This window comes from Gymnogyps californianus, chromosome 2, assembly GCF_018139145.2.
Source record: "Gymnogyps californianus isolate 813 chromosome 2, ASM1813914v2, whole genome shotgun sequence".
NCBI lineage: Eukaryota > Metazoa > Chordata > Aves > Accipitriformes > Cathartidae > Gymnogyps > Gymnogyps californianus.
This window is the reverse complement of record NC_059472.1, coordinates 66,618,479-66,632,484: the sequence shown is the minus strand read 5'-3', so window position 1 is coordinate 66,632,484 and position 14,006 is coordinate 66,618,479. Positions and strand designations below refer to the sequence as shown.

The following is a 14,006-nucleotide window of genomic DNA, read 5'->3' as shown; positions in this document are numbered from 1 at the left end:
TCAGATGTATTACTTCTCATAAATGTTTGTGTCATATTTTTTGTCAATACACAGAAGTTCTGAAGTCTTCAGTACTGCTGAATACCTTCTGATATTGTTTTACCCAGCGCACACACCACCGCCGCTCACTCCCCACCCTGATAGAAAAAAAAAAAAAAAAAAAAAAAAAAAAAAAAAAAAAAAAAAAAAAAAAAAAAAAAAAAAAAAAAAAAAAAAAAAAAAAAAAGAAAAAAAAAAAAAAAAAAAATATAAAAGCTTTGCATTTTATTTGTTTTCAGCTCTGCTCACCTTGCTGAAAAAAAAAAAAAAAAAAAAAAAAAAAAAAAAAAAAAAAAAAAAAAAAAAAAAAAAAAAAAAAAAAAAAAAAAAATAGTTACAATTGTTTATTTAAAGGTTTTATCCATAGTTACTTGTTTCTAATAATTCTATTAATTACTAATTCAAATATCAAATCTGCCAGGATTTATACTGTCTAGGGATGCAGAAATTTTTAATAGTATTCTGAAATCAGAAAGAGAAATCTATACTAAACGTTGCTACTACTTTTTGCTTTCATAAAAGTGTTGTTCTAGAGGAAGTGCAGTTAACACTTTAATTTTAAGAACTATGTTTACAATTATTTAAGGATTTTTCTGATATGCAAATTTTATTATGTTGACTGAACAGATCATTCACACTGATACCATCAACAATCTGAAAATCTCAAGAAATGTCCAAACCAGATACTTTTAGATTGCATCAGATTTTTACATTCAAAATATAAAATTCAACTGCTCAATAAAGCATCCTCGTATTTCAATGTGGTCACTGAATGCCATCACAGAAACACTGCAGTCAGTAATTGCCTATAATTAAAACTCTGGCTAAGCATGAGTTTCTCTGACAATGCTTTGAACGAAGTGTTAGATCAGAACTAACCTAAAGACTCATTTTATCCTGAGTGCTAATATTTTCTGCATCTTCTTCTAGACACAGAAAACTATTCTTGCAACGATCCCCCCTTCTGTCTGCAAAACAGGAATGCTTGACACAAATGAGTTGCTGGGCCAATAAAAACTTCAGTTGACCAACACATGGCTGAATTAAATGGAACGTATTTCACCCCTTCCCTAACACCATGGTAACACTATCTGGCTAGATACAGCGTAATTATTCTTTGTCTAACTACACAAAAGATTTTCAGCAGGATCAACCAGTAACTGGCTACCCCTCCTCACTGACCAGGTTCTGCAAAACACAGTAATTCCCAAGATCGTCTCTCACACTGGTAAGTACTACACAGGGTAATAACTGATCATGTCTCTGTTTCTCATTGCAGCACCCAATGCCTTTTGAAGCTTCTTGATAGGGTGTTTATATATTCTAAATGAGGGAGGTTTTACATACATGGACAATACTTAGCGAAGAATCTATTTAGCTGTACAAAGTAATACTCTTCCAAAAAAAAAAAAATCAAGCAGCGTAACAGTTATGCCCATCCCCTCCATCGTCTCTCCCTAATTACTACCTTACACACATCAAAAGCTTATCTTTACCTTCAAAGTGCAACAAAACCATTTCTGTACCACTAATGTGCCCTGCTAATCACTTCCCATTCTGTACTGGCAGGTCAGCTCTCCCCTCCCATCAACAGACTACCTTTTTCCAGTGACCACCCGTTTGTTCCTCTCAGGTAAGGCTGTAGCTTTTATGCCACTCTTTTGCGGGTATTTATTAATGGCATCCCTTCATTTCTGGATGCCTTCCTCAAGACTCTGAAGAATGGTATGCCTCACTGCTCTACAATCATTGATGCTGTTGGTGTTAACTGGAGTGCTGCCCTGAAGATATAATTTTTAATGTAATTTTAACATAAGCCAACTATGGACCAAAAACTCTACCTCTCTGCAACCAAGAAATACCTCTTGGTGGATTATGGCAAATGCATGTTGCTTCCATGAGCAGTTGTGCAACTTCTGGTTAGAGAAAGAAGGGAACAACCTAGCTACCAAGATCGTCTCTATTTGAATGAAACAGCTTGCATGGAAAAGCTATTATTATGATGCTCTCCTCCTGCCACCTCTGAATCCTGTCCTATTCCGCATTATTCTTCACTAGTTGCCCTTAGCTAGCTCTGTGGCCACTGCCAGGTACAGGCCATGCACACTAAGCCGTATGCACTGATCCCTGGAGGCTGTACACCTCCCCAGGGCAATTTAACAGTCAAGGCTCCTTGCTCCCCGTCATTTCACCCAAGAGCAAGCTAATACTGACTCCTCTGTACTCTGGCTACAATGCAAAGTAACTCAATTAACTGTTCTTTGTGGGAGAAGCTGGAGAACAGAAAGCTGCTCCTGGCCACTAGAGAATGGGGCTGCTGCAAACTGGCCAATTCCAAGGCAAGAAAATGCTCAATCAGCTGGTATCTAGGAAATGTAATGAATTATACAAATATGGAATAACAAAGAGTAAACAACATGCTGTGACTGAAAAAATAGGTCATCTCATTCAGAAGTTATTGCTTCAGGCAAATATTATACTAATACACTTCTCAGTTTGTGAATATTGCAGTTCATATCCTTATTGTATCCTTATTACACCCCTACCAGGAAAGAGTTAAATGATTATCTCCCATCATTATTCCCAGCAGCCCCAGGTCTTCCTCTATCCCAGTTTTAATCTCGTCCCATGATCAGCCACCATTTCTGCACTTTCACCTCCCATCTGAGGTACTTCTTCACAAGCTCCTTCCACCCAATTCTTTATCCCTTATTTACGTGAGCCAGGAAGAGCTTCCTCTTGCACACAAGTAAGGGAAAGTAAGAGGATGAGACAGTGGGAACACAGCAAAATCATCTCCCTGTTTTCATTCTCAGATTCAGGATCAATCAAATTAGCAACTCCAGGAATGAGTTCTGCTAATTTCTAAGCACAGAAGCATGCCTTAGTGTTGGGTAAATCTTTAGCAATCTTCAGCTGGTGAAGTTCAACCAGTATCTACTGAGTAACTGCAAACAACTTTTTTTTCAGAATCGTACCTGTTGGCCAAAAAACGGTAGATTTTGAGAGGCACAGGAAAATATACAGTCCAGACAAAGACCACCCCACAAAAATATCTCAAGTGTTCCAACACGTCACTGCTTTGAAAAGGAATTATCACTAAGCTATCACTTACTATCACTTAAGCTAAGCATTTCTTATTAAAAGAAATTACTATCACTTGAACAACACGTTATTTCCTGACTATGTTCTCAGAAACAAACACATGGATTTATTTTCCCCCTCCCCCATCCCCAAACTACTCGAGGCAGAAACCTGGCATGGAAAAGTTAATCCAAAAGGTTACCCACTTGGTAAAGTGTGCTGGTTTGGCTGGGATAGAGTTAATTTTCTTTGTAGTAGCTAGTATGGGCTACGTTTTGGATTTGTACTGAAAACAGCGTTGATAATACAGGGATGTTTTCGTTACTGCTGAGCAGTGCTTACACAGAGTCAAGGCCTTTTCTGCTTCTCACACCACCCCACCAGCGAGGAGGCTGGGGGGGCACAAGAAGTTGGGAAGGGACACAGCCGGACAGCTGACCCCAACTGACCAAAGGGATATTCCATACCATATGGAGTCAGGCTCAGCATATGAAGCTGGGGGAAGGAGAAGGAAGGAGGGGACATTCGGAATGATGGCGTTTGTCTTCCCAAGTAACCATTACGCGTGATGGAGCCCTGCTTTCCTGCGTGACACTTAGTTACTGGCGGCGGTTAAACCACAACATAAAGTTACAGTAAAGTTATGGTAAAAGTTGTGAACAAGTGACAGCAGCAAAATGCAAAACAGTTTCAACAATACATTATATGCACTCCTCAGACCACACCTTTCAGGAAATCAAAATCATGTTCACTTATTTTCTTCCAATTTCTTCATTCCTTCCCAAGGTGTTAAAAAATGTAAATGGTTTTCCTACACCATCCAGATTTACATACGCATTTGATTTTATACATTGTGAATAAGCCTAGTCAAATTAATATAATGTATGATTTTTCAGAAACGTGCAGAACTGCAGACACTCACTGTCACTGATTTTTCTGTGGTGGTAAGTATAATCTTTTCTAAACAAATATGTCTTGTATGGTCATTTCAAAACTTCCATCGCAATGTTGATATTATGACTGTGTGTTTCTGAGTCACTCTCTCCCTTTTTTTTTTTGGTGTCACCTGTTTTAGTAAATCTCTTACCACCTTCCTCAACAAATCAATTTCTCTGTTTCCACAGGCTATATCTATACTAATAAACAGAGACTGAGAACGTTTCAAGTCTGAAATCTGGTCATCTGTGCTGTTAAATTGTTAGAACTGTCCCTGGCCATGCCAAACAGCTCTCTCACATAAAGAGTTCCTGAGAATGGCTTATAAACATGGAACAGAGGCTATTCTCCATTAGCAATGTGGATGCAGCCACCCTGTTCTGCAGAATATGAGGATTTAATAATATGGACATAGGCTATTTCACGCCAGACAACTGTCCTGGGCATGTTTATTTTACCAGTACAGGCACTGCCACAGCGTATGCAAGAATTTAACTTCCTGGAAGCATATTCAGTTTCACTGTCAAGTGTGAGCTAATGTCAACAAGAAGCATATAAACATGCTACAATTTTGATACAATTCTTTTTCTATTTACTTAAATAATTCAATCTCTCTATTTCTCTCAACTCAGTTTAAAAAATATGTAGAGAAAAAGATGGATATAAACAGTAAGTTACTCAGAATAGCTGGCAGCAAACCACTGTGACTTAAAAATAAAGTAAGAACATTAGGCTGCTTTCCTTACAATAACTTTTTAACACAGAACAGTAATGTTTCTCATGCTGTAGATTAACTAGTTACTACAAATGTAAAGGCCTTTTACACACTGAACTACGAGACAATATAGAAGTTTCATTTTTAGCCAAATTTGAATTAAAGCATTTCATAATCAACTTTTCATCGAAATACCTATATAATCTTCCAGCATGACTGCTTCTATACTGTAAAAGAACTACATTAGTAAAAAGTGAACACTAACCTTCTCAATATTTATTTGGTGTTTTCTTAACCTTTCCAAATCTGTTGGAATTGCCACTTTAATGAATTTCTGAATGGCAGGTTCAATTCGACGGAGTCTAACTTTTTCATCATCTTCAGACATCCTAAAAGCAGCTTTCAGGTCAACACTTGTCCAGTATACCTTCACCACGGTAGAAACCCCTAAAAACCAAAGAATTACAGGCTTACAAAAATGTAGTAATTTAGAATCACTTTTTAAAAGAAAGCAAAATAAGGTAAACCAGTCTTTCCAATAATCACATCTATTTCAAAACCACATTTGAGCAGTATTAACTACTTAAAATCTGGATACTGTATTTCCATTTAAATTTATTGTTTCCATTGATTTGCATGCTTTGGGGATCATTTTTCATAGATAAAACTTAACACTAACCAAAAAAATAGCTAAATAATTAAGGCATATGCAAACATGCTTTGTAGCACACAACGATAGATGGAAGCCTTTGAGAAAATCTTCCAATCAGATGCTTTGCTTGATCAGAGTTCAAGTTTTGCCAATTTACATTCTGAATCATCTTAAAAATTGTAAAACGTACTGAAAAGACACCAGAATAAAATTAATTTTGGAAGTCCATTTCCTAGACAGATTAAGAGCTCCTGAATGAAAATTTGCACTCCAAATTGTATTTGTCCCCTACTGAAAATGACTAAGGCATCACCTAACAAGGGGTTTAAACAGGTTGCTGAAATATTTGCAGGACCGGTAGGTACATAAGCAGCCTGAATTCTGTTCCCTGCATATGCATAAAACATAACTTTGGAGTTTCACTTCTCTAGAAGAAAGATATGTAGAACTGTGTATGATACCATTTATCTACAGAGCATATGAGTAATATAAAGGAATTCCATTATGTTGAATGCACACAAGGGGAAAGAAAAAATTATTGTGAGATAATTTTGTAGTTTTAATACTGTATAAACAGAGGTTATTTAAATGATATTTTCTTTCTGTATACTCCTTTTTAACAAAAACAAGAAGTTGAATTGCAGACACATATAAGAAAGTTCTGTCACAAGTGTCAGTAAAAAGACACGTGCTAACTTGGTTATATGAAAGTACCTGTCCTATGACAGCAACTGCATCAGAAGGCTTTCCTTGATTTTCCTCTTCCAGTAACCAAACTAATTTAAAATAATTAAACTAGCATAATGCTCCTGGTACAAAGGAGGCACAGCAGAATGTAATAGGTTAAAAAATTTTCCTATTTTTCACCCAGCCAAACATATGATTAGCAGTGAAATTAGAGATCATTTTTCTCACACCTAACTATGGTGTGAAAGTGCGGAGGGAGAGTGTTGAGGTTTTCCTGAGACCTGTGATTCCTGCAGGCAGAGAGAACCTGAAGGCAGACACCAGTTGATGGCACGGGGTCTTCGACTGAACTGCTCAAAGTTCAGTCACAGCCCTCACTTGTAGGCTTCAGGGAGCATATGTACAAAGCTCCCTCATCTTCAAAGGAGCCAAGTGGTAAGCATCTTCCATCATGCCAGTGAGAAAGCTGAAAGCACTTCTGGCAAAGGGAAGCTGAGTTTCTACAGGAAGAGAGTCCCAGATTACTGACCTTTTCCAACACAGCTGCAAATAAAACAATGTTGTGTTTTTCTGAAGAACAAAATGCTTACAGAAGACTCTCCTCCTTTATCTATCCCACCCAACAAAGAAACTGAAAACTGTAGAAAACTGAGTATTTACCGAGAGTAGACCAAATTAGGGGAAGTTAATCTTTAAGGTTGCATTGATACACCTTTTCCTTTTTCAGAGCCTCAGAAGGAAATTATTTCATCAACTGACTTTGCAGTCATTGCTAAATCATCCCCCCTTCAAATTATAGAGACATACTATCAAGCAGTCTTACAAATCCCCTTCTAACCCAAGACATTTAATATTAATAGTTCTTCGTCCAAATCTTCAAATAAACATGCAGTGGGTGGCCTCGCATTTTTCGGGATGTAAAAAGAACTTTAATCCTTTTGTGTTTATTTACTCTTTCTACCATTCTAAAAACAGCAGCTTAAATGCAAGATGATAAAAAATACATTGGTTCTTCTATTTTACCTTGGTCACTACAGTCCCTGACACTTTTGAAAGAGCCACTCATATCTCACAATTGAACTCCATTTTAAGCCTAGAACAGATTTTTTTTGCAGTGAGCAAAAGACAAAAAGCATCATACTCCAAATTGCAGTACCTCCTCTTCGAACACACATTTAATTTCCTGACAGCTTATACACTAATCCACGAGTTTATGAGCCAGAATTAATTAAAAATTGGTTCCTTAAAGATATTTAGTAGCCATGTCATGCTTTTCTTTAATACTGAATCATCTTGAAGAAGCGATGACACAAATTCTTCAAACTTACCACACAATGTGAACTCACAGAAACCCACAGCCCATTCTGTCTTGGAAGAAATACAGCAGATACTAAGCTAGATCCATCATAATTTTGTCCTTAAACTTTAATGACATCTAGATATTGGTAAAAGTCAAAATTGACAGTTTAGATGACTTATAAACTGGACCACTGTGAAAGCAGAGTTAATGTAACCAACAACCATGTGTCTTGAGTAGGTGATCTGAACAAGCAACAATTTTACATTCAAAGATCTGGCTGCATGCAGGGCTCTGGACAGTAATTTTCTTCTCCTTAAAAATTCCCAGACAGTAAACTAGCTTTCATGGCAGTGTCTACGAATCTCTTAAAGGCACTGCTGCCTAAAATTCACTGCACAGTAAGTGTGAGAAACTAAGAAATAAATATTAAAACTCCTTACATTCTCATCATGTCTCCTGCTTAATGTTCTCTCAAACAGTATAGTAGCTTTTGTAACAAAAAATTCTAAGCCATAGATTACCAGTAAGAAAATACGCAAGGTCTTACTTCTTTTTAAGTTCATATAATATGGTAAATAAAATTAACATTACAACTTTTTGTGATGACCATATGTTCGTTCCAGATACAACTTCAAGGAAATCTAAGGTTTCTTGCATACTTTATCGGGTTTGTGTTTTCCTAAGCATAACTTTAACAATTACTTTCTAAAGCTATAATGCCTGGTTTTTGAGTAATCACAGAATAACAGGACAGTTTAGGTTGGGAGGGATTTTCATACGCCATCCAGTACAAGCTGAATTAGATGTGGTTGCACAGGCCCTTGTCCAGTCAAGTTCTAACACCTCCACGGATGGACGCTCCACACGCTCACTAGGCCCCTCCTTCAGTGTTTGACCATTCTCCAGGTTAAAAACAAACAAACAAAACAGAAAGACCTTCCTTGTAGCTAAACCAGCTTGTGTCCATTGCCTGTCATCCCATTGTCATGCACCCCCCAAGGGGAGCCTGGCTCTGTAGCTTCCCACGCACAGCAGTAAGATCTCCCCTTCCTTCACCTTCTCTTAAGGCTGAACAAATCCACTCTCTGTTTCTCCTTGAATATCACGTGCTCCAGCCCCCTAACCACCTTGCTAGTCTCACAGGTACCAAATAGAGGGGAAGAGTCACTCCCTCGACCTGCTGTCCCTCAGCTGCATTTACTTATGCAGCCCACAATGCGGTTGTCCTGTGGTTGTGTGCAACAGCACACGCAGACTCGTATCCAGCATGTGGTCCACCACAACGTACAGGTCCTTTTCTGCAAGGCTGCTCTCCATCAAGTCTTCCCACATCCTGTTCTAGTCATCAGGCTATTCGATCCCAGATGCAGGGCTTTCTTCTTGCCTTTGCTGGAATTTATGAGGTTCCTGTCAGCCCATTTCTCCACCCTGTCAAGATCCCTCTGAGTAGCAGCCCTGTGCAGCCTATCAACCACTCTCCTCAGGCAAGTAAAAAACACTGCTCTCAACTTCAGCTTTTTGAGAGGATAATTTTGTCTCTGTCCTTGGATCTGAACTGCGGTCAGCATGTACACGAACCTCCAGAAGTTCTGAGCCCTCTCTCAGAAAGTGCCATTCAGACACCACACGGCTGTGTGACAGATCACCTTCCCTTTCTGACCGCTTCTGTTCAGGACTGTCACTGGAACAGGAGCTTGGACAGTCCTTCCTACACGCATTTACCAAGTCCCAAGCACAAAATCTCGAGTTCTCTGAGACTGGAATACATGACTGATTCTCTAAAATAAATTCAAGTTTGAGCAAAAAAGCCCAAGAGAATACCGTATTATTAAATCAGTGATTAAAAAAGTTTGATAAAACCATTTGTAATTAACTGTCCTTTATTATATTCACTGCGCAAGATATTTTGATAAACAAAGAAATTACAGAATCTTGCCTTTTCAAATGCTGATGCTACAGATCTGTTAGAGGCTATCTTCTAAGTAAAGTACTTTCAATTTAACATTTAAGATTCATGCACCAAAATTCAATTATATTTCAGTGACAGAAATAACACTTATCCAGAAGTGATCCAAGACCCAGATGCAGAATAATTTTCAGTCAACTGTGTTAATAAAAAAGAAGACATATCCAAAGCATACTGTAGCAGCATTATCAAAGTATTAGGTGGTGACAAAATTTACATATATCTCCCTTCTTAATATTTATGTTTTATGGAGACTGGCCCCAAACTGAAACTGTAATTGTGAAGTAAAATTAGCATAGAAGAATACCATTAACTTGATTTCTGCACGTAATATGAAAACCATCTAAGATTCTTACTACCCAAGACAGGGGAAGATTGCTTATCCAGTTTGTTCACCCCGTCCTTGAAATTATTTAAGTGTACCTTCCATAAAGGATTAGTCCACGTGCTCTTGTTTGTAAGCAACAGAGCAAAAGAACCTGAGGAGTTCCACTGGTTTGACCTTTGCTTTACCAAATAAATGGGTATGTAAAGCAAACAAAATTTTTCAAAAACAGATCACTTCCTCCTTCAGCTTTTGAAGGTCCAACCAGCATATGCTATCTTATTTCACTGCTTAAATCAAATAATTCTAAGGGGTAAAAGAATCTTAAGGCATCCAATTCCAAACAATGAAAGTGTGAATTTAATTCTGACACTAACACAAAATCTCCACTTACTATGTGGTGGTGCATAGAAAGCACATAGTCACATAGTTGCAGTCAATCAGAAGTAGAATTCTTCCTATGTATGGTAACATACTTGTAACTTGCTGTTATAAATTTCAGTAAATCCTGTTAATACACATCTAATGTAATGCTCATGAACTTCTGTTAAACTGCCTAGTGTTCTCCATTCAAATACGGTAGGAAAAATGCAGAATAAAGCTGAAGAGTTCTGCTTGCCCAGGGAAATGCAATGTAACAGGTGTATTTGATTTTAATTCACTTACGACACTTTAGACAACCACTGCCACTAGAAAAAGTACTTCCAGCATAGATGCCTTGTTTTTAAGGGTTGTAAGGCCAAAGAGCTTTTTCCTTTTTTCATTGTAAATAAAATAAATTAGAATACAGATGCTAGAATACAGAGACTTACAACAGCTTTCTCACTAACATGACCTGAAACACTTCTTCTTAGAGTAGTACTGGCCCCAAATTACAGTGACAGAGTATTCACTATTGCTCACTTGACTGAGGTCTGTAGTTAGTGAGGAACACGCTCCTGTGGCGGGCTACAGCCAAATTGCACTTTGGGTCTGAATTACATCTTTCTCCTTTGGCTGTAAAAGGAACCAAAGGAAAATAGCTTTGTTAGGCTGAAATAAGGCATTGTCACCAGCCCCAGCGTGTTCGCAAAGTGACATGAGACTACTCAGTGGGATACAGAGCCGCACATGTGGGATCTCCCACAGAACAACCAGAATTAGCAGCTGTACGTAACAGGCTGTGGTTCCTAGCAGATCTGTGCGCTTGTGGATCACCCAGCAAGACAAACTTGATCCAGACAAGGCAAGGGTGCATGACTGCATTTTGAAAAATCAGAGCAGATGACAGGCGTTTTGTATTGGTTTTACATGTTTAAGCCAGCTGCAGAAGGGCAGAAAATACCTAATAACTAACACATCAACATTTTTTGAACAAAACTGAATGGGTGGAGTGAGTCTGTAGTGGACCGACACCTGCAATAGGAGGCCACAACACAGTTCAACCTGTGATCAGAGCCCTAATACTGATTTTTCTGTATTACTGAACTATGCCTCTGGTCTCACCCCAGCAACCAACAGGTTACGGAGGCCTACCCTTCCTGTATCTCGCCCCTGAAAAGCACGGGGTGCATGCAGAGAGTAGAAGCATAAGAATAAAGAAAGAGTTTAAGTCTTATATCAAGGCTTCAAGTGGACTATACTAGTTTCTTTTTCCATACGCTTTTAAAAGCTTGGGGAATGCCAGGCTAAACAATTCACCACACTGTGCTTTTACTCTTTAAAAAAAAAAAAAAAAAAAAAATCCAAGCTGGCATGACAAGTTCTGGTTCGGTTCAGCTCTCCACCAGCACGTCAGCCTGTACCTCCCCACGACCTGGCCTATGCCGCCCGCGAAGGACCTCCGGGCCTAGCCGCTCCCGGGGGCACCCACACGGCTGGGACACCCCCACCCACTCCGCCGCGCTGACCGGCCCTGGGCTACCCGGCCGCTGGTGGGAAGGGAAACCGCCCTCACCCGAGCAGGGGCGGGGGAGCGGGACGAGCCCCCTCCCCGCCGTGCCAGCCAGCCCCCGGGCACCGGGAGAAAGACGGCCGAGGGGCGCAGGCCTGCCAGCGGCAGCAGGGCCCGGCCTAGGGCCGCGGCTCGCAAAGCCGAGGTGAGCGGGCGGCGGCCCCACTGCTCGCCGCGCCGGCTGGCTGCCCGCCGCGGCACTCGCTGAGGGGCAGGAACCGGTGGGGTGGAAGGCGGGGAACCCGGTGCTCCGCTCCCCGCCACGGGCCGCGCTGCAGGCTCCTACCGGCCGGCCACGTCCGCAGGAACCGAGCCCAGGGCACGCCGGGGACCCGCCAGGCCCCGGCCCGGCCTTCCTCTCGCCTCCCCGGCGCGGGAAGCGAAAGCGAAAGCAGCGGGGCCGCCGTCGGTGGCGGCCCGGCAGCCGCCCCAGCCCCGGCTGCCCGCCCTGCTAGCGCGGCGCCGGGGCAAGCCGTTGCCCCCTCCCTCCGCGCCCCGCTGCTCCCGCCGCCCCCGGCCGCAGGCAGCCCCCCCGCCCGCGGCCCCTCACCATGTGGCGGCTGTGGCCGAGAGGAGGACCGCGGCCAGCGGCGGCCCCGGGACGCTGGGCGGGAGCCGGCGCGCAGGGCTTCCCCTCGGCGGGAAGCGGCCCAGCCCCCGCCCGCCAGACACACCCCCCCTTCGCCGCCCTCGGGGCGATTTTCCTCATGCTTGTGTCCCGCCGTAACGCTCGGTGCGGGGCGGCAGGTCGGGGGGCGGGAAGGGGCCGGGGCGGAGGAGGAGGAGGAGGAGGAAGAGGAAAAGGAGAAGCTGCTCCGGCCAGGGAGGGAGTACTGGGCGTCAGGGATAAGGGCTCGCCGGGAGAGAAAAGTTAAATTTCTTCTTCTAAAAGAGAGCCAAAGGTTCCCGCCATCATTTTAAGAGCTTCTCTTAAATTCCCCACTACCAATATTTTTGCTTGCCTTGACACGTAATTTAGGTAATACCAAATTGCCAGGTGGGACCCTGGGGATACAGAGCATCGATTTCTAGGGGACAAATGCCGATCAGGCCGTGCCAGTGAGGCTCCTTTCTCCCCTCGCTGACTTCCACTGTTTCTAACAGCATTCAGAAAATAAGTATCTGGGAAATATTTCTGACCTGTATTTTGACAATAAGCGTAACCTGTTTGTGCCTGACGCTGATCATCGGATCCTACCCCAACACCGCAACCTCTGGCTGGCACAGCACCGGCTCCGGGCAGGCATGCCGGCAGCTGTAGGACAGGTGGAGCAAAACCTCCAAGGGCATCCTGGTATCACTTCTGATCATTTTCTCACCTCTGAATAGAAGTGAAAAACTATCTGGCTACCTGGCAATATCTGTAGAGCAATTATGTTATGCCACTATTAAAATCTAACATTTTTAAACTGAACTCAACAGCATTAATAGAACAGACTTAAGATCTCCAAAGTATCAAAGACAAATTTAAGTTGATTTTGATGTTCTGAACAAGATTCATGTTATCTGTTCATCTGTCTGTCATTCCATGCCTTTTTGGCCAGTTCAAATCTAATTTGGAGAAAGTCATTACAGTCCTATAAGTTTTGTGGAAATTGATATGTCAGTGAGGAAATAAACCTAAATTTGTTTCCTCAGCAAAGGAACAGCAAGCAAAAAACTCAGCTCTTACACAATGTTGTTAGCAGCAATCAGCCAGACAATCAGTGTGTATAAATTAGCCATCCACTTTGTGTATACATAGTCCCAGACTGCTAGATGGGATTTTCATAGGGCAAATGGAGAATAAATTGTAGTTATTGTAATTAAGGTTATTTAGGGGCTAAAGGATCGAAATGCACAGGATCCAGTGTCTTCGTTAGTTCTGTTGCTCACAATACAGCTGCCGGAATGGCAATGGAGTACTGAGGAATGCCAGAGTGCTAAAAAAAAGCTTACACTGAATATATATTTTAAAAAGGGTAAAGAAGATGACACAGGCTAGCCTAGCATAGCCAGTTTGACATGGATATGGGGCAGAATCGTGGAAGTGCTGATCTGGGATACAGTCATTAAATGCCAGTCAACACACTTTTATGAAAAAGATTTGATTAAATGCATTTGAACTTAAGTTTGGTTGATAAAGGTAATAATGTTGATATAAGAGCTTCCATCTGAGGTAGAACGGTATGCTATTCTCATAAATACAATGTGGAATACGAATTCTGCATAGTTCATAATAAGTGATTCAGCTGACAGTTCTCAAGAGAAGTAATTGTAAGTGAAGATCCGTCATAAGTGTGTCTTTTTCGGTGGTGTTATTCTTGGCCTGGTACTATTAGAAATGACTTAGGCAAAAATACCAAATCACTACTTTGCTGTTGTAAATG

General features: G+C 41.3%; 1 protein-coding gene across 2 annotated transcripts in view; it reads right to left on the bottom strand.

Annotated features, from left to right (window-relative positions):
- The window catches only part of STX17 (syntaxin 17), a 35,559-nt gene extending 23,331 nt beyond the window's left edge, over positions 1 to 12,228 (bottom strand). Inside the window, exons 1-2 of one of the 2 annotated variants that reach the window (XM_050891875.1) lie at positions 12,188 to 12,228; positions 5,040 to 5,221 (exon numbers count right to left, since the gene is read on the bottom strand). In XM_050891875.1, the coding sequence (XP_050747832.1) occupies positions 5,040 to 5,162 (123 nt within the window). In that variant the 5' untranslated portion in view covers positions 5,163 to 5,221; positions 12,188 to 12,228. Of the gene's footprint in view, positions 1 to 5,039; positions 5,222 to 6,394; positions 6,605 to 12,187 lie in introns of those variants that run through there. The other variant, XM_050891874.1, reaches the window with a different exon arrangement.
- Between the last annotated feature and the right edge of the window lie 1,778 nt (positions 12,229 to 14,006).